Source organism: Sapajus apella, unplaced genomic scaffold (assembly GCF_009761245.1).
Source record: "Sapajus apella isolate SASKATOON/1434 unplaced genomic scaffold, GSC_monkey_1.0 scaffold3, whole genome shotgun sequence".
Lineage (NCBI taxonomy): Eukaryota > Metazoa > Chordata > Mammalia > Primates > Cebidae > Sapajus > Sapajus apella.
The window spans coordinates 41,321,336-41,347,004 of record NW_022436943.1 but is presented as its reverse complement, the minus strand read 5'-3'; the positions used below and the strand labels follow the sequence as shown (position 1 = coordinate 41,347,004).

The window sequence follows — 25,669 nt, the reverse complement described above, 5'->3', positions numbered from 1 at the left end:
GCATCTGCAAGGAGGTTGATGTGGAGTGTGAAAGAGCATCACAATGGACTGAGTGGGAGAGGACCAAGCACGTGGTCAAACTAGAATCGTTGTCTGTCCACTTGAGAGGCATCGTTCTTCCTTCAGGTAGAACATGATAGTTATTCATAGACTCACTGTCCAGGGAGCAGAAAAGAGAGGCTGGTTTATGGGCTTAGTATGCTTAGAAATCTGAATGAAAACCATTGTTCTGAGGTATGAGTGTATATGTTCTGTATGTATCTGTGTGTCTCTATGTGAATACACACGTATGTTAGACATGCACTGCATACATATGAACAGATACTTATATATACACACATATATGGTATGGAATTGTGCATATATACATATATATACACATATATATGCACAATTATATATGTATATACATATATATGCACAATTCCATACCCATATATGTGTGTGTGTATATATATATGTACTGTATATATATAGCATATATATATTGTGTACATATATACAATATATATACTATATGTACTGTATATATACATATAAACAAGTGTATATATATATTATATATGTATATACATATATAAAGTATATATATATATGGTATGGAAATCTTCTAAGTAGTGGGATAGTCTCAAAGGATGCTTCTCTTTCTTACCTAAAAATGGTAAGATAAAGAATAACCGAATATTAAAACTGAATCCGTAGTCATCTAGCCCAACGAGTTCATTTTGCAGATGAGGAAACAGATAGAAAGCTCATGGGTTTTGTTAAGTCTCACAGCTACTCCTGCCAAGGGTATTCTTCTCACATCTCATATGACCTATTGTGTGCAGGAGTACAAGCTTCGATGTACTCCTTTGCTTGCTATATCAGCACATAGTCCTTCTATATAACCATTTTAAAGTCAGCAACCCGGTAAAACTGTCATTTGAATTTTTCCTCTAAGTTTTCTGCCCTTCCTCTTCTTCCACTCACTCCCTAAAGTAAATTCTGCAACTAGCAACTCTGAAACTTGTTACAGTGCAGAACATTAATAGGGTTTTACATTTTTAGTAGGCTAATGATGAGGATGTAGGACCTTCATTGCTAGTCCCTCAGGGGTTTCTATTCTGGGCACTTATTAAACTTTGCTGTAGTCTGAAGTATATTTGACCTTTTAAAAAAAATCAGCTTAAACTTTATGCATATATTTTTCTGAGAGTGTGTGTGTGTACACATTTCTCTCTTCTCCATCTATTAGGCAGAGATTCAGACATTATCAACATTTGAACTTGAAGATATTTGTCAGCTATGTTTGGTGAGGAAGAAGAAATCATTACCATCTAATGTATAATTTTTTTATTTAACTAAATTCATGCCTTTTTAAAAATCTTTTTTACTTTGATGTCTATTTTGCAATTTAATTGATGCAAGAAGGGTTTTAGAAAATTTTTACTCTCAATGGAGATAATCTTAATCCATTCACGGTGACCTTTTCTTGTGCAAATTAGTTGTACACGCTTGTTTAAGCAAATGGTCCTTTGCATGACGTCTCTTCTTAATGACGGGTTTATAATTGAAAATTGGCTTACTCTCATATGCCTAGTTTGTATGAGAATATAAAAATAGATGTGGACTTTAAAAATATAAAGATATATGCCAATATCCCAAAAAGAAGAGGGAGGAATTCAGTGCCTTTAGGCTATGATTAAATTAGACTATTAGAGTCAGAAAATGGTGGTGACATATGCTGCTGTCAAAGTCACACCTGTCTGCTCAGCACTGGAAGCTCTTGAAAAATGAGAGTGATTTCATCTTGGCTCTAAGAATCAGGGCCTTTACAGGACATGAGCCATCTCTACTTTCTCAAATTTTCTTAAACTCATAATATACTTGAAACTGTCTATGTAGGAATATGTTTATGGCAATCACTTTAAAAGCAACAGTCGTAAACAAAGTGAAATGCATTTTATCTTTTTTAAACCTCACTGGTGTAAGGAGACAGGTAACATTCGTATTTTGTATTTTTTTTCAAAATGCAAAAGCAATGTAATACTGTTAAATGGAATTTGAGTAAAATAAAAAAATTGATTCATCTATTCTGTAGACCAGTTTCCTGTACCCCCTACTATTTCCGGGCTTTTTTTCCCTTTTCTTTTCTTTTCTTTTCTCGTTTTTCTTTTTTTCCTCTCTCTTAGGCTAGCATCCTTCCCTCTCACTTCCTCTTTTTCCTGTAAGTTATGTCAGCCATTCTTAAACAGGAATATTTTTCCTGGGTAACTGACTGTTCTTGGTTAACTGTAGAAGCTCCATCTTGAAGGAGAAAACAAATATTGTTCTGTGCTTATGATAGAGGTTTTCTGGATCGTTTTTTACAGCATGGCTTTGAAGGAATGGGGAGCAATACAGTCTTAGTTTTGCTAAATGCCATGTTGTTAAAGGAGAAGGAGAAGCAGCAGTATTTTTTTTTTCCTTTTTAAGCCTATGGGGCAACATATTTAATCAAGACTCGAAAATCTGATTTTGGACCAAGGACTGGGCAAATCAAATGGTTGCCAGAACGATCAGACTTGTCTTTATATATACTGCTTGCAAAAGGGATCCTAATTTTTTTGTGCAACATGATGAATCATGTTTGTTCTTCATGCAGTAACCCAACCTCCTTCTTTGAAACGGAAAAGTGAGCACTGCCTGCTAGTGGCTTTCCTGAGTTGCTTTGTGTAAATTCACGCACGTGGGCACCCACCTATGGTCGACATCCCCACATTCCCAACGGGTCTTCATTTGCTGATTATTCCTCCTCTCTTTCTAGGTATGATTATCGGGAAATGCTGCACAATGCCACTTTCTGTCTGGTTCCTCGTGGTCGCAGGCTTGGGTCCTTCAGATTCCTGGAGGCTTTGCAGGTAAGAGGCCCTGGAACCTTCCTAGAATAGGGCTGAGGACTGAAGCCAGATTAAGTAAATTTAACATTATCACCTCTCCTGGGATAAGCTAAAGAGAAAGTGTGGTTTCCCTTAAGGATCTGAAATTATTTTCAAGAGAATCTAAAACATTTTTGAAAAGTGAGGGGTGGAGAGGGGACTTAGTAACTTTAGATGTAAGAAATTAAACGGGTCATGTTTGCAAACAGAAGGCAAATCTGTTTACCAACTTGGCCTATCAGGCAGCCTAGCTGGACTCTAGAAAGCAGCCCAGCTCTTTCTCTCTTTTTTTTTTTTTTTTTGAGACGGAGTTTCACTCATGTTACCCAGGCTGGAGTGCAATGGCGCGATCTCGGCTCACCGCAACCTCCGCCTCCTGGGTTCAGGCAATTCTCCTGCCTCAGCCTCCTGAGTAGCTGGGATTACAGGCACGCACCACCATGCCCAGCTAATTTTTTGTATTTTTAGTAGAGACAGGGTTTCACCATGTTGACCAGGATGGTCTCGATCTCTTGACCTTGTGATCCACCCGCCTCAGCCTCCCAAAGTGCTGGAATTACAGGCTTGAGCCACCGTGCCTGGCCCTCTTTCTCTTTATTTGTGGTACTCCCTAAAAGCAAAATTGTCTCTTCTGCCGGCATCCTCATTGTCTCTCAGTTCCTTTAAATTTTGAGAATGATCCCCAGCATGGTGTCACTGTTCTCTTGAGACAGTCGTCTACGTTTCCCATCTGGAAGTTATAACCAGCCTTCTTCGATTGCTACGAGAAAGCATCCCTCACCTTCTCTCATCCTGCATTCCTCGACCTCTTTCTGCTATGTTCTTTCCTCCTCTGTGCCCTACACCATGCCGTGCTTTTGCTGCAGTGCTTCATAACTTCTTATCTCTGCCAGCTCAACTGCAAATCATTCTGCCATGTCCTCCCACAGAAGAGGTTCCTTCTCTGGAATGTCTTTTCCAAGTGCTCTCGTGTATATTCTGCATAGAATGCCATCATGAATGTTCTTGTAGCCTCCTGGGATGTTGCATAAAAAAAAATTGTTCTCTGGTTTGGATTATGAGTTATTTGGAATCAGTATTCTGTCATTAACCTAGTGTTTCCTGGCTATTTCCCGGCACAGACAGTAAACTTGTATGACTGTGGTTTAGATCACTCCTCCATTGAAGGGAACAAAGTTCTGCTTTAGGTGTTTGCAGAGCAAGGGAAATGTGAACACTCTATACTGGTTAAGTCTACAAAACGCTGCATAGGAATGCTGAGCTCCATTCTGCTCTTTGTTGCCCATGACATTGGGGTAAACCACCTTGCACCATGGACTTATGGCAGTTACACTGACAAGACCATTTATATTCAAGGTTGGTTTTATGCTCAAGTTTTGTTGGTGCAAGCTTTTGTTGCATCAATAGAAACTTCTCCAGCAAGGCCAGTCGTCTCCACGGAAGTAAGGTCAGCCAAACCATATACTAGAATAGAAATGGGGTTTTAGCATTCTAGGGCAAGACTTGCAAATATGAAAATCTAGTCTAGGTACATACAACCTTGGTGTGACTTGATAACTCATAAAAGCTTCCTTTCCTTCCGGCCTAGGCAGTCCAGGATTCATGCAGTGTCAAAAATGCCAGTCATTGAAATTGTACTGATTTCACCTTTGATTGGAACAGTTTCTGCTGTTGCTTTCCTCAAATTCACGACGTCCCCTTTTTTGCTTAGGCTGCCTGCGTCCCTGTGATGCTCAGCAATGGATGGGAGCTGCCATTCTCTGAAGTGATTAATTGGAACCAAGCTGCCGTCATTGGCGATGAGAGATTGTTACTACAGGTAAGGAAGGGACTGTGGCCTTCAACACATCAGCAGATTATTGCTGCCCCCGTCCAAACTTTCAAAGAAGATGAATCCAAAAGGTCAGCTCTATAAAAGAAATTTTATCAGGAGAAAATTACCTGTGTCATGGTGAATATGAAGTCATTTAATATGACATTGTTCACTTTCCAACAAAATCTGCCCAGGTCCCCAGAATATATTCTGAAAAGAAGTTGCAGGTAAAGAATGGAAGCTTTGATTTTCAAGAAGTGGATCTCCACCCCCTTCAATAACCAGAATTTTTAGAAGTATTACCAGAGAGTTTTTATCCTACCCTGCTGTTTCATTTTCCTTTCCTCTGTTTCTGCACTTGCCTTCAGATTAATTTTCAGAAAGAGAGAGGTCTCTAGGGCTCGTTCTTGTAATTAGTGTTATCATTTCTCAAATGATCCAGTCTGGGTGTCTGAGCGAGTGTTATCTTTAGGATGTATATTTAAATGAGCGGCCCCTAATAAAAGTTTGAACTGCTCAAGAGCTGCCTAGGGAGGGGGATACAATACTCACAGAGAAATCTGAGGGCCGGAATGATCATGTATTTTTTTTTTTTTTAACTAAGGATTTCTAAAGCCCTTTGTGTATTTCTGTTTTAGGATCAACACAAGTTGCCATGCTCTTTTCTCCTAAATTATATAATATTTTAGTGTTTTTCTTTCATTGCACCATACACTTTATCTTTGAATTACCACAAATATTTGCAGATTTTTTAAAAAATGTTTTTGCCTTTTTATTTTTTGGATATCTATTAAATTGAGTTTCTAAGTCTTTATTTTATTTTATTTTATTTTTGAGATGGAGTTTTTTCTGTCACCCAGGGTGGAGTGCAGTAGCGTGATCTCAACTCACTGCAACCTCCGCCTCCCAGGTTCAAGCGATTCTCCTGTCTTAGCCTCCCGAGTGTCTGGGAATACAGGCACCCACCACCATGCCTGGCTAATTTTTGTATTTTTAGTAGAGACGGGGTTTCACCATGTTGGCCAGGCTGGTCTTGAACTCCTGACCTCAGGTGGATGTACCCGCCTTGGCCTTCCAAAGTGCAGGGATTACAGGCATGAGCCACGACACCCGGCCTCTAAGTCTGTTGTTGATTCTACTTCTGTGCTGCTGGCCGGTCTGCTAGCTGACATTGAAGTAATGCAGCACTTTCCCTAAAATGACAGATGAACTAACTGTACACTAGAGACCTTTTTTTTTTTTTCTTTTGCCAATCATAGTGCTTTATTAACAAATTCATGTGTTCTTTTCCCATCCCTTTAATATAAAAAATTATTCATCAGTTATTTTCATCTGACATTTCACTAAGTACAGAATTCATGTCAACATTATTAGATTAGCCATTCAAGTGGGTCACATAAGTTTATCCTCATTGTGCCAAAAACCCACTCAAACAATAAGCTGAATAACAGATGCCTCCAGATATATACAACAACCTTAGTTTCTTAACTTGAACTAGTCCTCTTTAACAGGTCAAATTGCTAGTCTTTATAAGTAAACTAAAAAAGACTCAAGTATACAGCTGTACATATCATCAAATGGTTAGTTCATTTCAACAAGAAATTGACCACAGCTCCTGAAACATTACTTCTGTCTGGTACTCAGTTTGTGATCTCCATGGTTCCTAGGACCTCAGAAACAAAGGAAGAATATGGCAGAATCCATTTTTTTGGGAGACTAAGTTATTCTGCCCTGAATACAACTTAATTTCTTAGGTGTTCATTGAGAAAGGAGTCTGGAGTTTTTGTGAAAGGGCCACTTTTATGCCAATGATTTCCCATTATGATTCCTTAAAGAAAAGACGTCCTTGTAGAAACACCGAGGAAGTTTTCCCCATTGAGAGACAGTGTATGCCAAAATCATTTATTCATGAAAAGCCAAACAAAAGTGATACATGTCATGCTTGTCCATGTTGCCTTTTTCTTCCTTTATTAAAATGTTATTTTAAAAATAATGCATAATCATTAAAAGAAATTTGGGAAATAAATGGAATTTAAAAAAAGAAAAAACACCATCTATAATTTCTCCTTTTATATACCAGTGCTGCCATGAATTTGATGTGAACAAGTTGGAAGTTTGTCTTTAGAAAGGAGCGCATTTTAGGATACTTAATTGTGGTTGTCCAGTTTCTTTCTTTCTTTTTTTTTTTTTGAGATGGAGTCTCACCGTGTCGCCCAGGTTGGAGTATGATGGTGTGATCTTAGCTCGCTGCAACCTCCGCCTCCCAAGTTTAAGCGATTCTTTTGCATCAGCCTCCCGAGTAGCTGGGTTTATGGGCGCCCGCCACCACACCCACCTAACTTTTGTATTTTCAGTAGAGATGGGGGTTTCACCATGGTGGCCAGGCTCGTTTTGAACTCCTGACCTCGTGATCCACCTGCCTTGACCTCCCAAAGTGCTAGGATTACAGGTGTGAGCCACTGCACCTGGCCGATTGTCCAGTTTCTACCATTTCACCAAAGTTGATGGGCATTTCACTTTCTGAAGCCACTTTTGGGGTTGACTCTGGAGATTTGGTTTTTGTCACCCTCCCCCACCCAGACTTACTGGTGCTTTTCCCTCTCATATTCAGTCCATCTTTGCACAGCTGCCTCCATATTGAGCAGCAACTGTGTACTATCATTAACAATGGTTTTAAAGAGTTGGCATCCAGCCCAAACGTCTGCTTTGGGAAATGTTTTTTTGTTACGTTACAATTTTTCATTTCCTGTTTTAGAACAGCTCGGATGTTTTTATTTGCATATATTCTTGTCATCATGTCACCAAGAGAGCTTAATGTGGCATTCTTGTATCTATTCTGGTGCATTCCATTTGCTTGGATACCGTACGTGACCTTTTATTAAGACTTCATTGAGCTCCGCAACTTCCAAAACAATCCAGCCAAATTGGAATTAATTTATCACTTTCCCATACCTGTCTCTCAGGACAAGCAGATTAATAACCAATAGCCAAATGCCATTAAAACTTGGAACTCTGTCTTTTCAATCAATTGGAGTTGTCTTCCGGAGCACTTTGCAGAGTGCTGTCAGACACTTGTATCCTATCACAAACCCATAGAATACACTGCACTTGATGTAGTAAGATGAAGGTGCATCTTATTTAAGAGGGGAGAACCGTATTGATAGGTGAGTCTGTGATACTCCTTTTCTCCTTTCATAACCACAGCAGACTCAGTTTTCTGGAGACTACATAGCAATGATAGCTTTAGGCATTTTTCTTTTTTTGAGACAGAGTCTTGCTCTGTCACCCAGGCTAGAGTTTAGTGGCGTGACATGGCTCACTGTAACCTCCACGTCCCAGGTTCAAGCGATTCTTATGCCTCAGCCTCCCAAGTAGCTGAGACTACAGGCATGCGCCACCATGCCTGGCTAATTTTTGTATTTTCAGTAGAGATGGGGTTTCACCACATTGGCTAGGCTGGTCTTGAACTCCTGACCTCGTGATCCGCCCGCCTCGGCCTCCCGAAGAGCTGGGATTACAGGCATGAGGCACAGCAGCCAGCCTTATGCGTTTTTCTAATAGACTATTTCCTCGTGGCCATGATAAAACAGTGATGCCAACCTATATAACTCTTAGCAATTACCATTGACATTTAGAAGAGGGTATGGTTATGAACATTGAACAGGATAATTTTTTTCTAATCTTTCTTTGGCAATCTAGGTAACTTTCTCAGTGAGTAAATAAAAATAAGTTTCCTTGGACTTACAAAGGTTCTATGATATGAATGATTTCTCTACCTTCTCAAATAATGTTTTATTTCCATTTGACCTTGAGCTCTGATTACAGGCTAATGTTTGTCTGCCAGTGTTTCTCCTTTACCTGTTGCCTCTGTTGCAATCCTGTGTTGCAAATCCAGGTATCCACTTTGAGACACAGATTTAGTATCTAGTTTTGGACATTGCCAAACTAAGTTAGCTTTTCCTTCTGTTCTTACTGTGAAGCTGTTTTATGGCTCCTCCAAAGGGGAGTGTTGAATTAAAAAAATGTGCTAACACTTCCTTCCCCTCTAATGGAAACTCTGTTACAGTCTTAGTCAAATGCCATGGGTAACTTTACTATTAAAGCAGCTAAGGGAGCATTGCTCCTTTTAGCCCAGACTCCCATATCTGTCAGATTAGTCATACGTTATGGAGGTAAGCATGCAGAAAGAGGTGAGCACGAAAGGGCAATTGCTAATCACAAGGAATCTCCCCTTAGGAGTATAGACTCCATAAATGAAATAGACCTTGAACTGTAGGTGAAAACAGGGAACAAGCCCAGAAAACTTACCAGACTCAGGAAGTACATTTCCAGCTCCAAGCAGATTCCCTTGCAGACATTAAGCAATGGGTCCAACTTTTAATACTATCACTCTGATATTAATAATGGTAACAGTAGTGATAATAAGCTACATTAATTAAGTTTTCTATGTTTTAGGCACTGTGCTAAGCACTTATATGATCTTCATTAAAACCCGAGTTTTATAAGTGAAATGGAGTCTTTGAGAAATCAGCTAACTCCTTCAAGAAAGCACTGCTAGTAAATGGTAGAGGCAAGACTCCTACCTTGATCTTTCTGACTACCATGCACCTGTGCTTAACCATTAAGCTATACTACCATTAAAAATAATAATATCCCTGTGGTGTCTTCAGATGGTTATATTTACCTCCTATTTCTTAATAACCACTATATAAAAGCCATTCTGCTAGCCTGAAAATGTGTTGCAAGATAACAAGATATAGGTCCTTCCTTTAAAATTGTATACCCTAGAAGAGAGCAGTGATGGCTAAATATATGTGAACATTTAAGAGATCCAGCTAGACTTGGGTAAGGCTGAAGGCAGAAAGAGAGATATAGGAGCAGAAAGGCTCAAAAGTGAGGTAGAAGGTATGTGCACATAAAAGTGGCAGACCCTAGCTTCAGGTTGGACGGGAAGGCTCATAGACATTCTCTGAAAAGTCCTTTTATAGATATTTCATGGTTTCTGGGATAAAAAGTCATGGAAGTGCTTGGGGGATAAAGTCTTCTGGCCTTTCCCCATGACCTATAGTTACTCCTCTGTAAAATTTGGTTGTCCCTGTGCAAGGTTGAGGATTTCTGGAAATAGCCATTGTGACTATAGAATACCCTAACAACTGATAAGCTGCTGCCGAATCTTAGAGATCAGCTGTGACTTTCACACATCAGAGGCCATTGGGGCAGGTTCCCACTCACAGTTCTTAGGGTCATTTCAACTTAGGAGCTGATGATGTTTAGATCTATATGCTAGAAGCCAAATGCTGTAAAGAATAAAAGCCTAACCCAGTTGGGTTATTTTGATCAAGTGCATCCTTTGTTTTACAGTTATAATTCCTATGTGTTCACCTTGTGTTACAGATTCCTTCTACAATCAGGTCTATTCATCAGGATAAAATCCTAGCACTTAGACAGCAGACACAATTCTTGTGGGAGGCTTATTTTTCTTCAGTTGAGAAGATTGTATTAACTACACTAGAGGTAAGTGAGACCGCTTGGCTCTTGGGCTTGAATAATGGTCCTTTATACACTTCTCTCAGCCTTCTGTTTTGCTATTAGGGATGTGTGATTGGTCCAATGGGGCAAAACCAGATTCCTGAACTTGGACAACATATTGGTTAACCTCTTTTACCTGCTTTGCCATGCCCAAGAAAATACTCTCATTCCTGGCAAACTCCACAGGGGAAACCTACATGGAGAGAAATTATACTCGCTCACACAGAGATTGACTATGTCTTACATCATTTCAGGGATATGTGGGTCATGACTGTCTTCTTGTCATTTACACTCAATGGCATCCTTTGAAGACATATATCTGGAGTTCATTTAGAAAAAAATATATAATGGCTCACACAGTGGCTCACACCTGTAATCCCAGCACTTTGGGAGGCCAAGGCAGGTTGGATCACCTGAGATCAGGAGTTTGAGACCAGCCCGGCCAACATGGTAAAACCCCATCTCAACTAAAAATACAAAAAATTAGCCAGGCGTGGTAGCACATGCTTGTAATCCCAGCTACTTGGGAGACTGAGGCAGGAGAATAGCTTAAACCTGGGAGGTGCAAGTTGCAGTGAGCTGAGATTGTGCCATTGTACTCCAGCTGGGGCAACAAGAGCAAAACTTTGTCTCAAAAAAAAGATAAAAATATATAATGGCCAAGTAAGGGCAAATCCTCTACCCTTCTAAAAGCATAAGTAGCTTTCTGAGTACTACAGTTTGATGGCATTAGGGGAACAGCAAAATTAACTCTCAAGACTTATGCAAGCCAGCCAACCAGCATCACTGTGGCCAAGTTGGGTTAAGGGGAGAATCAGGATTGTACTCATGTGGCACAGAAAGTGTTAAATTTGTGAAAGCAGAAAATCTTTTGGGCAGATGGATGCCCATCTTCAGGATGCTTTTATTCAGGCAGGATGGAAAAAGGAAAAGGAAGCATGGAGAGGATTAAAACGTTTGGAAATAGAGCAGGTAGCATTGGCCTGAGGCTACGCCAAACAAGCACAAAGAGCTGGGAAAAGATTCAGGAAAATGCACATTCAGGCATTACAGGTTTGCAGGAAGGAGAGCAGAGATCTTCGGTGAGGTGATTCTGAGGTGTTCCCAAAATGAAGTGGAGGCATTTGTGGCCTCCCCTTTGCAGAATTCACTCTGGAAAAGTGATGATTGCTTTGAAAGCTAATATAATGTGGAACCTACACTGAGAAGTCTGAGTAATACCAAGAAACTGAAGTTGCCCTGCTTGGTTCACATGGCTGCTTTCTTGCCATTCTGAGTACCAGAGCCAGTGCTGTTCATGCTCCGGGCACACCGGGGCATGTATCCACCCACGCTGAGCTTGGGCTCCTGCTCCCACCTTAGGGAAAGCTCTGGTCAGTGTCCTCTTAAGTACAGTGTATATATTTTTCATTCAGGAACTGGATGAAAAGGGCTGTTTAGGACCCAGGCCCATCCCCATGGAGGGGTCAGGATCATAATGACTTCCAAGGGCCTCCTTCCTGCAAGCATCATCACCTCTGTACACTGTAGCAGATTTGAATATTTGAGTTATCCTTTGCTTTTTTAATCCTGACCTCCATCTAAGATCCTTCATAGGCCCTTCTTAAAGAATGCTGAATGTCATTTTTTCTCCCTTTTTGGAGTACAGAGCACCTTTTTTTTTTTTTTTTTTTTTTTTTGAGATGGAGTTTGCTCTTGTTGCCCGGGCTTGAATACAGTGGCACCATCTCAGCTCACTGCAACCTCCGCCTTCCAGGTTCAAGCAATTTTCCTGCCTCAGCCTCCCGAGTAGCTGGGATTACAGGCGCTCACCACTACACCCAGCTAATTATTTGTATTTTTAGTAGAGACAGGGTTTCACTATGTTGGCCAGGCTAATCTCGAACTCCAGACCTCAGGCAATCCACCTGCCTCAGCCTCCCAAAATGCTGGGATTACAGGCATAAGCCACCATGCCTGGCCTTTTTTTTTTTTTTTTTTTTTGAGACAGGATCTCACCCCGTCACAAGACTGGAATGACCTCAAGCAATCCTCCCACCTCAGCCTTCTGAGTAGCTGAGACCATGGGTATGAGCTACTATGCCTGGCTAATTTTTAATTTTTTGTGGAGTCGAGATCTCATTATGTTGCCCAGGCTGGTTTTGAATGCCCAAAGTGGTGGGATTACAGGAGTGATTATTAAAGAAGTATACATTCATTTTAGAAACTATAGAAAACAAAGCATAAAATACAAAATCATTCATTCATATAAAACCACTGTTGACATATATATCCACACAAACATATATATTCATTTTTTATATATAAATTCAAAATTTATTGTAGTTTTAGTTTTAAAAAGGAGTCTTTGTATACTTCTTTTATTATAACCTGTTTTTCTGCTTAACAATGTTAATATTTTCTCATGTTGTTAGATTTTTTCTACAATTAATGACTATAAAATATTCCATTTATGGTATCGCCTGATTGTTTAATCCCCAATTTGGGTAGATTCCAGTTGTTTCTGGCTTTTTATCTTTATGTACATCATTGCAGTAAATCATCTCAAGGTCATCAAATTATTGTGCAGATTCAATATCCTTCAATAGGATAAATTTCATGAATTTGAAGTCCTAGCTCAAATAATATGTCAAATGTTAAGATTGTTTTGTTTTGTTTTTGAGACAGAGGAGTCTCACTGTGTCCCCAGGCTGGAGTACAGTGGCACTATCTCAGCTCACTGCAACCTCCACTTCCCGGGTTCAAGCATTTCTTATGCCTCAGCCTCCCAAGTAGTTAGGATTACAAGCATGTGCCACAGAGATGGGGTTTCACCATGTTAGCCAAGCTGCTCTCAAACTCCTGACCTCAGGTGATCTGCCCACCTCGGCCTCCCAAAGTGCTGGGATTACAGGCGTGAGCCACTGTGCCCAGCCCCAATACATTTCTTTCTTCAGTGTTTTCTCATGCCACGTTTACGTATCTTTGGGTTGTTTCTGGCCTTTTTATTCTGTTCTATTTGTTGTTTACCTCTAATATGTCCAGACCATGTTTCAGTGTTTTAATTTTTTTCACCCTAATATGCATTCCTATCGTGAACTTCTGTTTACTTAAACCAATATGCTATTATTTACTATTAATATTCTTTTTGTTTTTTACAGATAACTGTATCTTTATCCAATCAACGACTTTTTACATGTATCTTTAACTACATCACTGTCTATTTCTTTAGGATGGAGTCCCTGAAGTGGTCTTAATGAGCCAAAGATTCTAGGCATTTCTAAAGCTTATAATATATTTTGCCAAAATATTATCCAAAAAAAATTATATTCCCCTAGAGTCTCACAAGCTGTCTGGGCGTGACACTCTTTTGCTATGCTCTTGTCAGCTTTACAGATCCATAATTAAAACATACACATCTACCACTTTGCTGATTTGCCAGATGAAAGATAGTATCTCATTAATTACATGTCTTTTGCATATGGTGTATTGCATGGATCTGGTCTTTCACCTATTAAGTTAGCAGTGATCAATTTTTCTATTGTAACAGTTGGATGTCTTACATTCATCAGAATAGGATCCAAGTAAGATCAAGCTACTTTCATCTCTGAACCTAAAAAGGCCTTTTCCACCTTGTATTTAAACCATGTGATTTTTTTTTTTAGCAACACAGTTTTATTTTTAAACACTAAAAACCATATACTTCATTCAAATTTATAGCAACTGTCAAATCTCTTTATTCAGTTCCAAGATTGAATTGTAACAGTTTGACCTCTCAACCAAATTGTATGACAGGTACTACCCAGTTTTCCAAAATACTTCATAACTCAGATTACCCCAGAATTCAACATAATCAGAAAATCAGGGAAATAGAAGAAAATGCCATCCACAGACACAAATAAACACAGTGAATGTGTTTATAAGAACAATAAGTATCACATATCAAAAATGTGAACTTGGCTTAGAATTTAGATAATATACTTCATTTAGTCATTGCTGGAGCTACTAAGGCATGAGAATAATTCACAGTTATCCCTAGGCAGCATAGATTTGAAGATCCTGGGCTCAGGATGTTAATGTACTTAGACTCTAGAACTTTAGGTCCTTCTCCTTGCTTGCTATATTCTAGGCCGTGAGAATGGGATTATGGGGTCTTCAGATGTTATGAACCCTAGAGTTGTAGGTGGAGTGCTTAGACTCAATTGAAAATAGGACATCTTATTTTCTCTTCAATGCAGAGTCAAGTTGTTAGTGCATTTCATTGTACAGAACTGTGTCTAGGATTCTGTTAGTTTTTCCAGTTTGATTGAAATTTTCTAATGCTGCATCTTGGTAATAAGGAACTATTTAATCAAGCTAGACTCTGTAGAGCTCAGTGGGATTTTTTGTGTGTGTGCAAATTGGCAAGTAACAATGGGGACAATGATAAGACACTGAAAAAACAGTGCTCCTTCATGGATTCCATTATTTGTCAGAATATTGCACAATAACCTGGCACTAAGGATTGAATCACTGGAGCTTAGTCATAATCAAGATGAGTGAAAGAAAGTGCTTGAGATTATAATAATATTTGAAAAGAGCCAGTGGTAGCTAGGAAGGTAGATAGTTAGTGGAGTTTTGTGAACTATGCTCCATTTTCCTCCTCAGTTATCTAACCATGCACATCCGAACCATGGTATTGCTGATGTTATCATACAATGATATTGTAAAATCGATGGGCTAATGGAAATAGAAGATTGATTTGGCTTCAAGTGAGGTGGCATATGGTGGCATTGTGTGTCTCAGGCTACAGTGCTTTGGTTAAAAGATGAAGGGCTACACAGAATGACTGTAACCTGTAACCAATAGTCCATTAGTTGAAAAACAGAGGATACATACAAAGAAAAATAAGGAGCCTGTCATTCTTCCCTGTGAATTCACATCAATTAGTAATATTGTCCTTATCAAGAGTGCTATCTGGGACCATAACGAAAAAAGTCATGTATTATGTGTTTGTGTGTGTATGTGTGTATTAATTTTGTTTATAGCCAAAGAAGCATCCAACCTCTAAGTCTGATGTCTTCTTCCACAACAATAAAGAGTAAGCACCAAGTGTCATGAAAAGATTCTGGGAGCTGTCCATTGTAGTGATAGGATGAATTGGAGAGGGAAAAAAAAATGATCTTTATATAGGGTGAAATGAAACCCATATTCCTTCATCCTTTTGAGAAGGCAAGTTGATATATACCTTTTAGAAAGACACTTGGCAATACTTATGAATGACCTTAAAAGTATTTTTACCCTTTAACAAAGTCCTACAGAATCAATTCTGGTCTGGCACAGTGGCTCACACCTATAGTCCCAACACTTTGGGAGGCCGAGGAAAAAGGATTGCTTGAGCTCAAGAGTTCAAGACCAGCCTGGTCAACGTAGTGAGACCTCATCTCTACAAAAAAAAAAAAAAATAAACAATTAGCTGAATGTGGCGACCGTCTTCTGTGGTCCCAGCTACTCAGGAGGCTGAGGCAGGAGTATCCTTTGAGTCCAAGGAGTTCGAGGTTGCAGGGATCTATGATCGCACCACTGCACTCCACCCTAGGTGACTGAATAAGACCCTGTTTAAAAAAAAAAAAAAATCCTAAATGTGAAAAATTTTATTCATAAATATGTTCATTGGTTTGCATGGAAAAACTGCTGAACTGGTCGTTAAGGATAAGTAAATCATGAATACTATTAAATGGAAAAATATCTGTAATATATAATGTCTATGCCATTACAACTATGTAGTAAATGGAAAAACCAGTGCCTAGAAAATGAGCACAGGAATGAGTTTCTTTTTAAAGGCAAACATCAAGCCTTAACAATTTAGGCAGCTATTCTTAAATTCTGAGAGGTTGTTATTATTAATATGGTATTTTATTGTTTTGTTACAAATGAGGAAAATAATACACAATGGTGGCAAATTGCTTGACCCAGGTTAAATTCAACATTTGCTGTTGCTTTCAGACCTGTCCTATACCTTTCTGTCAAGATCTCTTGGAAGACAGTAAAAAATGCTTGTTGTTATTTCAGAAGAGTGCTATATTTTATTATCATAACCTTGAATTTTAAAAGATAACAATATTGTGATACAGAACCAAAAAGATAGTCTATGACAGTGACAAGCATACCACCCAAAGACCTGAGGTGAATGATGACCCATTTTGTGACAGCTCTGAGTTTTGTCTGTAGTTTCAATTTATAATGCTGTCTATTGTCAATTTATTTTCAGTCTTGATATCCAAACGTATTTAAGTGACCACATGCTAAAAGGTACATAAATTTGAAAAGAAAAAAATAAATAAAAAGGCTCTAAAGAGAAACTATAATGGGGAAATAAATAGACAGTACATTTGGAAAGTACAAATAATAAAAAACAATAATAAATGTTGTACAAAGTGAAATTGCTAACCATGTAAAAAATATCCTTCACAACCATGACAATTTTCTCATAATTAATGCCAAGACAACAGCATTTTAACACATCCCTGTCATACCACAAAAAGTAAAAATAAATATTTTCACTAGGTTCCTAAAATTTCCGCCAAATTATAAACCTCTATCTAGCCGTATAAAATTAGCAGTTTTGATCTGGGTGAAAGATAAAACGCAAAAATCATTGAACTAAGATATTTGAGTTCTTCTGAATTTTCTCCTTGCATCCTCCTTCCCTGTCATTAGGAAAATAAACATGAGATTTACAAAGATAAATGTAGCCCACTTTATGACTTATCTAGTCACCATGTGGAATGACATGCGCATGTTAATAACCTTAGCAAATAATAAAACTCCATTTAAAATAGTCTGTACTTAAAATCACATTGAATTAAATGGAGACCTGGAAAATGGTGATTTGGGTCTTAAACCTCTTAAGACTTATGGCAGGATGTTTCTTTTTTTTTTTAATGTAAAAAAAAATTTTGCTGAAAACATAAAATTCCATACCAAGTTAATTATTTGCCAAATCATAGTCTAATGAGTGGATGCTATAATTATAAGAGTTTGAAAGTCACAGAGAGAAAGCTATAAAGTAGACTAATCACATTCAACTAACAAATGATTTGGGATGGGAGAATGTTCGACTCTAAATGTAGAATTTAATGATCTGCAAGGTCCCAAAGTCCAAAGAAACTAATGAACTAGCTTGGCTATTATTAGTCTTCATATGCTATGGTTCTTGTCCTATTATGTAGGATGTTTTAAGCAATTGTTAACTCACTACGAGATGAAATATAGAAAAACTTCAGTAACCATTACGCAGAGTCCTACAGTTGACCTTGAAAGGAAAATAAAATATGGCCAGCAAACACATCTCACTCTTTAATTAAAGGAACAGCTCAAAACCTCAATACCTTCTAGAATATGTCATGTCTTCAATATGCTTTCTGTTCAGTGTCTACATGGTTTGCATTGACCTCTCTGTCCCCTGAGGACAGATCTTCTTGATGGGTGCCTGGGACCAGTTCTTAGATGCTTAACCATCAGGGAAAGACTAACTGTTGCACACAGTCTGTTTTGGAATGGGCATGGACTCATTATTATACAAAGACAAGATAGAATTTATGGTTTAACTGGAGTTTAATTAGGAAATTTGATTGGCTATAATTCATATCTTTCTCTTACTCTTTTTCATTGCTCCATTATTCTCTCTGTCTCGTAGACATTTTTATCTGGAGATTGAGAGTGGGAGGGAGGGTAGAGTCACTACTCTGAGTGCCACCATCTTTCAAATTTGGATTGAACATTATCCTTTCTAAATATCATCAGGATCTCATCCTAACTGTGTGCTATGCTTTTGTTTTCTAGATTATTCAGGACAGAATATTCAAGCACATATCACGTAACAGTTTAATATGGAACAAACATCCTGGAGGATTGTTCGTACTACCACAGTATTCATCTTATCTGGGAGATTTTCCTTACTACTATGCTAATTTAGGTACGTGAGATTCCTTCAGGAAGTTGCCCTTGTTTACCCACAAGATGTCATACAGAACTAAGGGCCTTTATTCTTCTATTCTAATGGGACCCATCTAACACCCTGCAATGAAGATTGCTTTTTCTAGAGACTTGTTATAAGTGACATAACAAGTTCAAATACAGAGCAGAGCATTGCAAGATGAAAAAAAAAAAAGAAAAGAAAAACTTTTTCTGTGCAGCTATGCTTCATATTTAGTAGAGTTATTTCTTTTTGAGAAATAGGCTCCCCAAATTATGGATCATTTTGATCATGACAATGGGTTAGCTATCATGTTAGGCCTCATCATATATAAGATGGAGTTAGGAGAGCTGTCCCCAATTTTTTTTCCACAATCCCAACATCTCTATTTCGTACCAAAGAAAAACTGAATAAAGGAGAAATAACTAAGAATGCATGACAAGCACAAATTTATTCACTTTTCCAAAGTTTGTTCTGCTCCTTTTATGTGCTATGCTAATGTATTGCTGGGTACCAGAAATAAAAAGTCAAATAAGATACAATCTCTGCTTTCAAACAGTTTTTAGTCTAAACACAACAGGGAAAAGGGAATGGCAGAGGGATGAATCTCTACACCAGCTACTGTTATTGCCTTAGACATTCACATATTTGGAGCCCTAGTCCCTCTCATGTTATGAACATCACGAACATTTCCCCTCATTTGCAATTCTATACTTGAGAAACCCTAAGACAGTAAAGCATCTTCCAAGTTGATACAGCAAAAGGACAAGATTTTCCACTCAGTGCTGTTGCTCTCCTTAATACCCTCATGCTTTTAAGTTGTACACGTTTAGCTTGAAACTGAGGAGATGAAACCTAAAGAAATTCATGGCCTAAAGCATCAACCATTGACAAAGAACCTCTTAATTCAAACCCAGCCTGCTACGGGAACCATCTCTAATTCAGCGAATAGTCAACATTTGGGTAACATATTTAGAATTTAGAAATTGTCAGATTGAGGCAGTGGTTGACAAGAATATCTGTATGTTTCTTGTACAATATTTAGATCTTCATTTGGAGTTAGCACATTAGAGGTGTGTAAATGATGCTTCTTAAGCCACATCATCTATAAGATGGAGTTAGGAGAGCTAACTAACTCCGTCTAAAATCTAAAAGCAGGAAAATCTAAAAGCAATGATTTGTCATTCCTGTTAAAAAAGCAATCCCTCAGACACGTTTATTTGTCTTATTTGGCAAAACTTTGAATGTGTATCTAGATATTGGGAAGATTAACTTGTTTCTTACATACAATTAAAGTGCTACTGATGGATGATATAATTTTCTCTACAAAACCTTCTTTGTTTAATCCTGTAATACACATATAGTCTAATTCTAACCTTTATCCCATCAGTATCAAAGCTTAACTTGAATGTCCTTGCACTGTGTTGTTCACAGTTAAGCCACTAAAGTGCCAAATTAGTGGGTCTAAACCGATGAAGTTTTAAAGCCTCTTAACCTGTCTCTAATTATTTCTTAGTGAGTTCTTATGGGAAAACTCCTTGTGGGGAAGCCATGTCACTTCTCTTTGGTGACGGTGGTTGTTTTGCATAGCTATGATCCTTTTTAACCCAGTGTGCTTCAGAGCTCGGAACTGGCAAACGTCTGCATCACATACTTTTTTTCTGAGCTATGTCACTGCTACAGAAAGAAGAGATTCTGGGAGTATGGAGGCTTCTTCTCCAAAATAATAATGATGATGGTAAGGGTGGTGATAATGACAGCTGCTGACATATATTGAGTAACTGTTATTTCCTAAGTCCTGTTCTAAGTGCTTTGTATGCATTAACTTTTTTTTCTTCCCTAAGACAGAGCCTTGCTATGTTGCCCAGGCTGGAGTGCAGTAGCACCATCTCGGCTCACTGCAACCTCTGCCTCCCGAGTTCAAGCAGTTCTCCGGCCTCAGCCTCCCGAGTAGCTGGGACTACAGGCACACACCACCATGCCCAGCTAATTTTTGTATTTTACTAGAGACAGGATTTCGCCAGGTTGGCCAGGCTAGTCTCGAACTGCTTGGCCTCAAGTGATCCGTCCGCCTTGGCCTCCCAAAGTTCAGGGATCACAGGCATGAGCCACGGCACCCAGCCAAACTTACTGAATTTTTGCAATCCCATAAGTTTGGCACTGTTACTGTCAGGTTGGTTTCCCAGCTGTGGAAACAGAGGGTTAAGTAATCTTTCCAAGGTCCTACCATGACTAAGTAGCTGATCTGGGATTCAGACCTCAACAATCAGATCCCGGATGCTGTTCCTTTCCCCTTTTTTCCCACTAGCTAGTTATTTGAAATGCTATTAGGCAGAACCCTTTCATTACATAATTAAAAATTAGACACATGCATAGACCATGGGAGAGCTAGTACATTTAATTAAATCCATAAGATGCAAGTGACCGGAAGTAGTACCACTCTGAAGGGTGGTGAGTGGTGTGTGTATTTAGACACCGGGTACCTAAAAAGCCAAAAGAACATCACAGAAACATCACCAAGAGGGGCAAAAGACGTCAAAGCAAGAACCTAGAAGTGGACATTGATCTGGAATTTCTTGAGGTCTCTAGACTCAGGCAGTAGCTGGCCAGCAGCCTTCCTCTTGTTTTTGTCCTGTCAGGACAGAAGCAGCAAGGGAGAAATCATCCAGGAGGGAACACTTGCTCCGGCGTGAGGCAGTGGAGCAAGGCGGAGTAATTTTCTAAGTCATGTTTTCCAGCACTTCATTAGGCTCTGCTCTCCTTTTTATTTCAGGTTTAAAGCCCCCCTCCAAATTCACTGCAGTCATCCATGCGGTGACCCCCCTGGTCTCTCAGTCCCAGCCAGTGTTGAAGCTTCTTGTGGCTGCAGCCAAGTCCCAGTACTGTGCCCAGGTGAGTGGGAAGTTGACAGAGCAGCCCCTGCCTGCTCCAGCTCCAGACCAGAGACTCCTCTCTCCTTACCTGTTATGCCCCAGGCTCCCCGGGACGCTAACATCACCCTGCTGCTCCCTTTCATTCTCCCTGCCTCGTTACAGCCTTTTCGTCTACTTAGAAATTCTTTGAAGTGAAATCTGGCATAGGAGGTGTGGGTTACAGAAAGACCTTAGCACTGGTATAGGGTTAAAAAAATATATCTATACACACACCAACACATTCTGTAAAGAAGATATAAGCATATGATTTTGTTTTTAAATATCAAAATGATAAAGTGACAACCCAGAAGCCGCCGGAGGACCCAGACAACTAAGCTTCAATAGAAGAATCGGACTTTTCATAGTAACCATGACTAATTATAAAATTGGGAGCAGATGATTATGTCTGTGGTAACAATATTTTCCAAATCAGTGTTGCTCCCATACTTGAACAGTGGTTTTTCTGATTTGCGAATTAATTTATACAAGAAGGTTTACAAATGAGGAAAGAATTCAATAAGGAAGTATGCATTTTTTAACTAAATGCCTTTATTGGAAATTATAAAGTCTATAAAATCAGCAACCATTCTAGAGAATGCAAAACATGAGCTCATCCTAGTTCTAGCTTGAATTCTTTTATTTCTCCCACATTGCCTGGTGTAGTGCAAGTTCATAGCAGATGTTCAGATGCTCAGTATACATTTTTATTTAATTTGATCAGAGTTGTTATCTCACACACCATCATAAGATACCAGAATTTAGGAAACTGCTTTATTAAGCTCCAGCCACCCTCAAATTCTTTTTCCTGCAGCTTTCCCCTATCCTCAGACACAGGTTTTGTTTTTTTGTTATCCTTTCTGTCCTCTCTCCAGTTGTTGGGGTGTTAAGGTTCTGAGGTTGTGTGGGAATGGACTCACTTTAAAATTCAGTTTTGATGTCTGCCTTTCTGTCTTGCTGAGATCTCCAGCTCCTCTTTCTCTTTGTCTCTAAGAAGAGGCTTTCGGTTGGACTTCTACATAAATACAGCCTACCCCAGCCATCTAATAAACCCATCCTTTTCAGATCATAGTTCTATGGAATTGTGACAAGCCTCTACCAGCCAAACACCGCTGGCCTGCCACTGCTGTGCCTGTCATCGTCATTGAAGGAGAGAGCAAGGTAAGACTCAAAGGGGATCCATGTATGAAGCCACTATGGAATCTGTTTCTCCACGGGACCTTTTAGGTCTTGTCCCTAGACATTTTCTCCCTGTTCCTGGATTATTCTAAAACTGTACTTTTTTCAGAATATTCTTAGCTTTGACAGCAATAGGCTTTCAAATCAGGGAAACCTGGGTCTTAATACCAACTCTTTTGTAGCTTTGTGACCTTGTGTGTATACTTAACCTCTATGAGCCTCAGTTTCCTCATCTACAAAATAGAAATAAGACATACCTTGTAGGGTTGCTGTTGGGATGAAATAAAGCCTGCTGCTGGCAATAGTTGTCTTTCCCTAAATGACAAGGATGAAGATAAAGCTGATGGTGGTGGGGATGCATGAGGTTAATCTGAATTGAGCTATGTCAATCAAAATGGTGGTTCTTTCTCCCATTCACTTTAAAAAGGACATTTTCACCTTAATTTTGTTTGGCATCTCCCTGTAAAGATTCTCACAACTGCTGTATAGCTGGCTCCTCTTCTGTTCTGCAGTTCACTTTGCGTAGAGCTAAACTGTATTTCTGATCATCTCCTGGCCCTTTAAGGTCTTCATTTGCTAATGCTTCTAATTGACATTTGAGGCTGTCTATAATCTGGCCCTAGACAGCCTTCCAATTTTTTCTCTCATTGCTTTCCCCTACAGACCCTGTCCCCTCCCACATTTGATCATTTATAATTACCTGAATTGTGCCATGTCTCTTCCTCCCTCTGATTTTGACTTTGCCATTTGTAAATCTTGACCACCCCTCAACTCACTGTCTCTGATTGTCAACATTCCCACATATTCTCAAAGCTTCCGTTTGATGCTACTTCATCCTTGAAATTTCTTCTACTAAACAGCAGCCAGCTCTGTTTTCTCTAGCTTCTGTTTGTTGCTTTCTTATAGATCTCACCCATTGTGAAGGAAACAGTCACTACTAAGTGAAATTGAGATTGGTGAAGTAGTGTCATCTAAAAGACTTTGCTCATCTGTTCCCAGAGGGTCAGGTCATAAGAGAGTGGCTCACACCTTGCGCCAGAATGACAAAATCAGTTTATTAGGCTGAACCATTTAATATCATCATCGACTCACGAAAAGTGGCAATTTCATATGGTTTGACATAATACAATGAGAATTGTAACCATTATACGGACAAGATGATCAGTGCATTATCTATTCAGTTCCCATTTATGAGTGTCTACTGTGTGCTGAGTACCGTGTAACATGCTTGGAACACAGTGGGGAATGTGACACATTTAGCCACGGCACTCATAAGGCTGGAGTCAAGCAACCTGTTTGAGAGCTGTTTAGTAAGCATTTAATGAGAAAAGGTGGATATTGGAATAATCACATGCCTCCCTCGCAAATCCATCTCACCATAAGCATGGTTTGATGCAACCCCTTATATCCTCCCCCTCCCCATAAAATAGCCATCATAGGAATGACAGTGTCCCAATTCCAATGCGTGAAGCCACGAGAAGGCTCAGATACAGGCAGTTAGCTTTCAGCTTTGGGATTCTTTGTTTTGTATCCTTCCATGGGTCAAGGAGACCAGCTCTCCTTCTGGTGGAAAATGTCTTTCTTTGGATATGTGAGGATATTCAGACATACTCCAGTCTAACTGTCTGGGGGCCATTCTGATTTCTTTAGGTTGTGTAGCATTTTCATGCTCTGACTCACTGATTGATTTTATATTTTCATTCTCAGTGAAAAGAAACTCCCCATTTCTTTATTTATAAAATGGTAGTGATAATAATAGTACCTTTCTCGTGGGCTTTATCAGATGTCTCTTACAAGATGCCTCAGATCCTCCGAGCTGCATCTATATTCAGGTTCCTGGCATTTGTTCAGTCCTTGCCTCCACCTTGGGCACTGAATCCAGTGGGCTGGGTGCTTCCTGTGTCTTTCCCTGACTCTCAGTGCCCTGGGATTGCACCTGCCAGTGAAGCATTTGCACATAAGTCTTGCTTCAGGCTCAGTATTGCAAGAAACCTGGGCTAGGACATGGGCCCATTTTGAGGATTAAATGAGATCATTGCATATCAGGTGCTTAGTCCTGTGCCTATTATATATGCACCAAAGGTTCAATAAATGTTAGCTACTCTTTTGGGAGGCATCCCAAAAATCCCATATGATTTTCATTATGGGCTCTAAAGTCAAACTTACTTTTGTGTGACTTAAAGCAAGTTACTTAACCTGTGTCTTGATGCCCCCTTTGAATAAATGGAATAATAATACATAACTAATAAGGAAGCCAAAAAGATCAGATAATATGAGACTACATAAATAAATGTACTGAGAAGCGTGGGTACACTGTGGATGCTCAATAAATCCTATTATTGTTTTCTATAATTGTGTACATTACTTATGTACCCTCCTCCCCACCCCCACCACACGCACACACACACACACACACACCACACAAGACAGTAAACTTCTTGAATCCTGGTCATTTACTAGGCATGTTAATTTTTTTTTTTTGCCTTTTTTTTGGAGATGGAGTTTTGCTCTTGTTGCAGACGCTGAAGTGCAATGGCACGATCTCTCGGCTCACTGCAGCCTCCACCTCCCAGGTTCAGGCGATTCTCCTGCCGCAGCCTCCCAAGTAGCTGGGATTACAGGCATGTGCCACCACCAGCTAATTTTGGATTTTTAGTAGAGACAGGGTGTCTTCATGTTGGTCAGGGTGGTCTCGAACTCCTGACCTCAGGTGATTCACCTGCCTCAGCCTTCCGAAGTGTTGGGATTACAGGGGTGAGCTACCATGCCTGACCAGCATATTTGTTAATTTTAAAGGAGTTGAGCTTTCATATGGTAGCTAAATCTTTCTTAAATGAACTAAGAAGGAAAACCCAGTTCACTTAGGATTGACTTTGTAAGTACATTGTACATTGGTTCCTCTCATGCTAATCCATTTAAGGTCGCGGAGGCAACATATTTGAAAGAAAGCCTCTCATTTCTGCATGAGAATTTGAAAGTAGATGGCTTATAGGCTTTTTACCTCTGTTGATGGAACAGGTTCAGAAGAAAAGGAAACAGATTCCTTTAAAACCTGTGGTTGGGCAGACGAGGAGGAAGAAGTCTTACATCTTCCTCACTCTCCATTTAAAAATCTCCATCTCTAGCCTTGAATTTAAAGTTAATGTGTTTGCTGCTTGGGCAGCAAAATTCTGTTTTGAATTTATAGGCCTTGTCTTTGCAGTTTTTCCCTGTAGTCTTAACAAGGGAAAGGTCAGGGCGGTGCTAAGCTGGCAGCTAATGGTTTCTGCATTAGTTAGTGGACATGTAAACACTTTCAGGAAGATTGCTTCAGGCTGAGAATTCTGAGCATTCTGTGTCTATGGGGTTGCTGATCACTTTGTGTTTTATTTCAAAAGCCTGAGAAAGAAAAAGAAAAGAAAAA

At 39.4% G+C, this 25,669-nt stretch overlaps 1 protein-coding gene across 1 annotated transcript in view; it reads left to right on the top strand.

Annotated features, from left to right (window-relative positions):
• The window catches only part of EXT1 (exostosin glycosyltransferase 1), a 311,364-nt gene that overhangs the window by 268,861 nt on the left and 16,834 nt on the right, over positions 1-25,669 (top strand). Inside the window, exons 2-7 of the mRNA XM_032252501.1 lie at positions 2,789-2,882; positions 4,612-4,719; positions 10,108-10,227; positions 18,046-18,178; positions 20,952-21,070; positions 22,153-22,248. Of these exons, the coding sequence (XP_032108392.1) occupies positions 2,789-2,882; positions 4,612-4,719; positions 10,108-10,227; positions 18,046-18,178; positions 20,952-21,070; positions 22,153-22,248 (670 nt within the window). The remainder of the gene's footprint in view (positions 1-2,788; positions 2,883-4,611; positions 4,720-10,107; positions 10,228-18,045; positions 18,179-20,951; positions 21,071-22,152; positions 22,249-25,669) is intronic.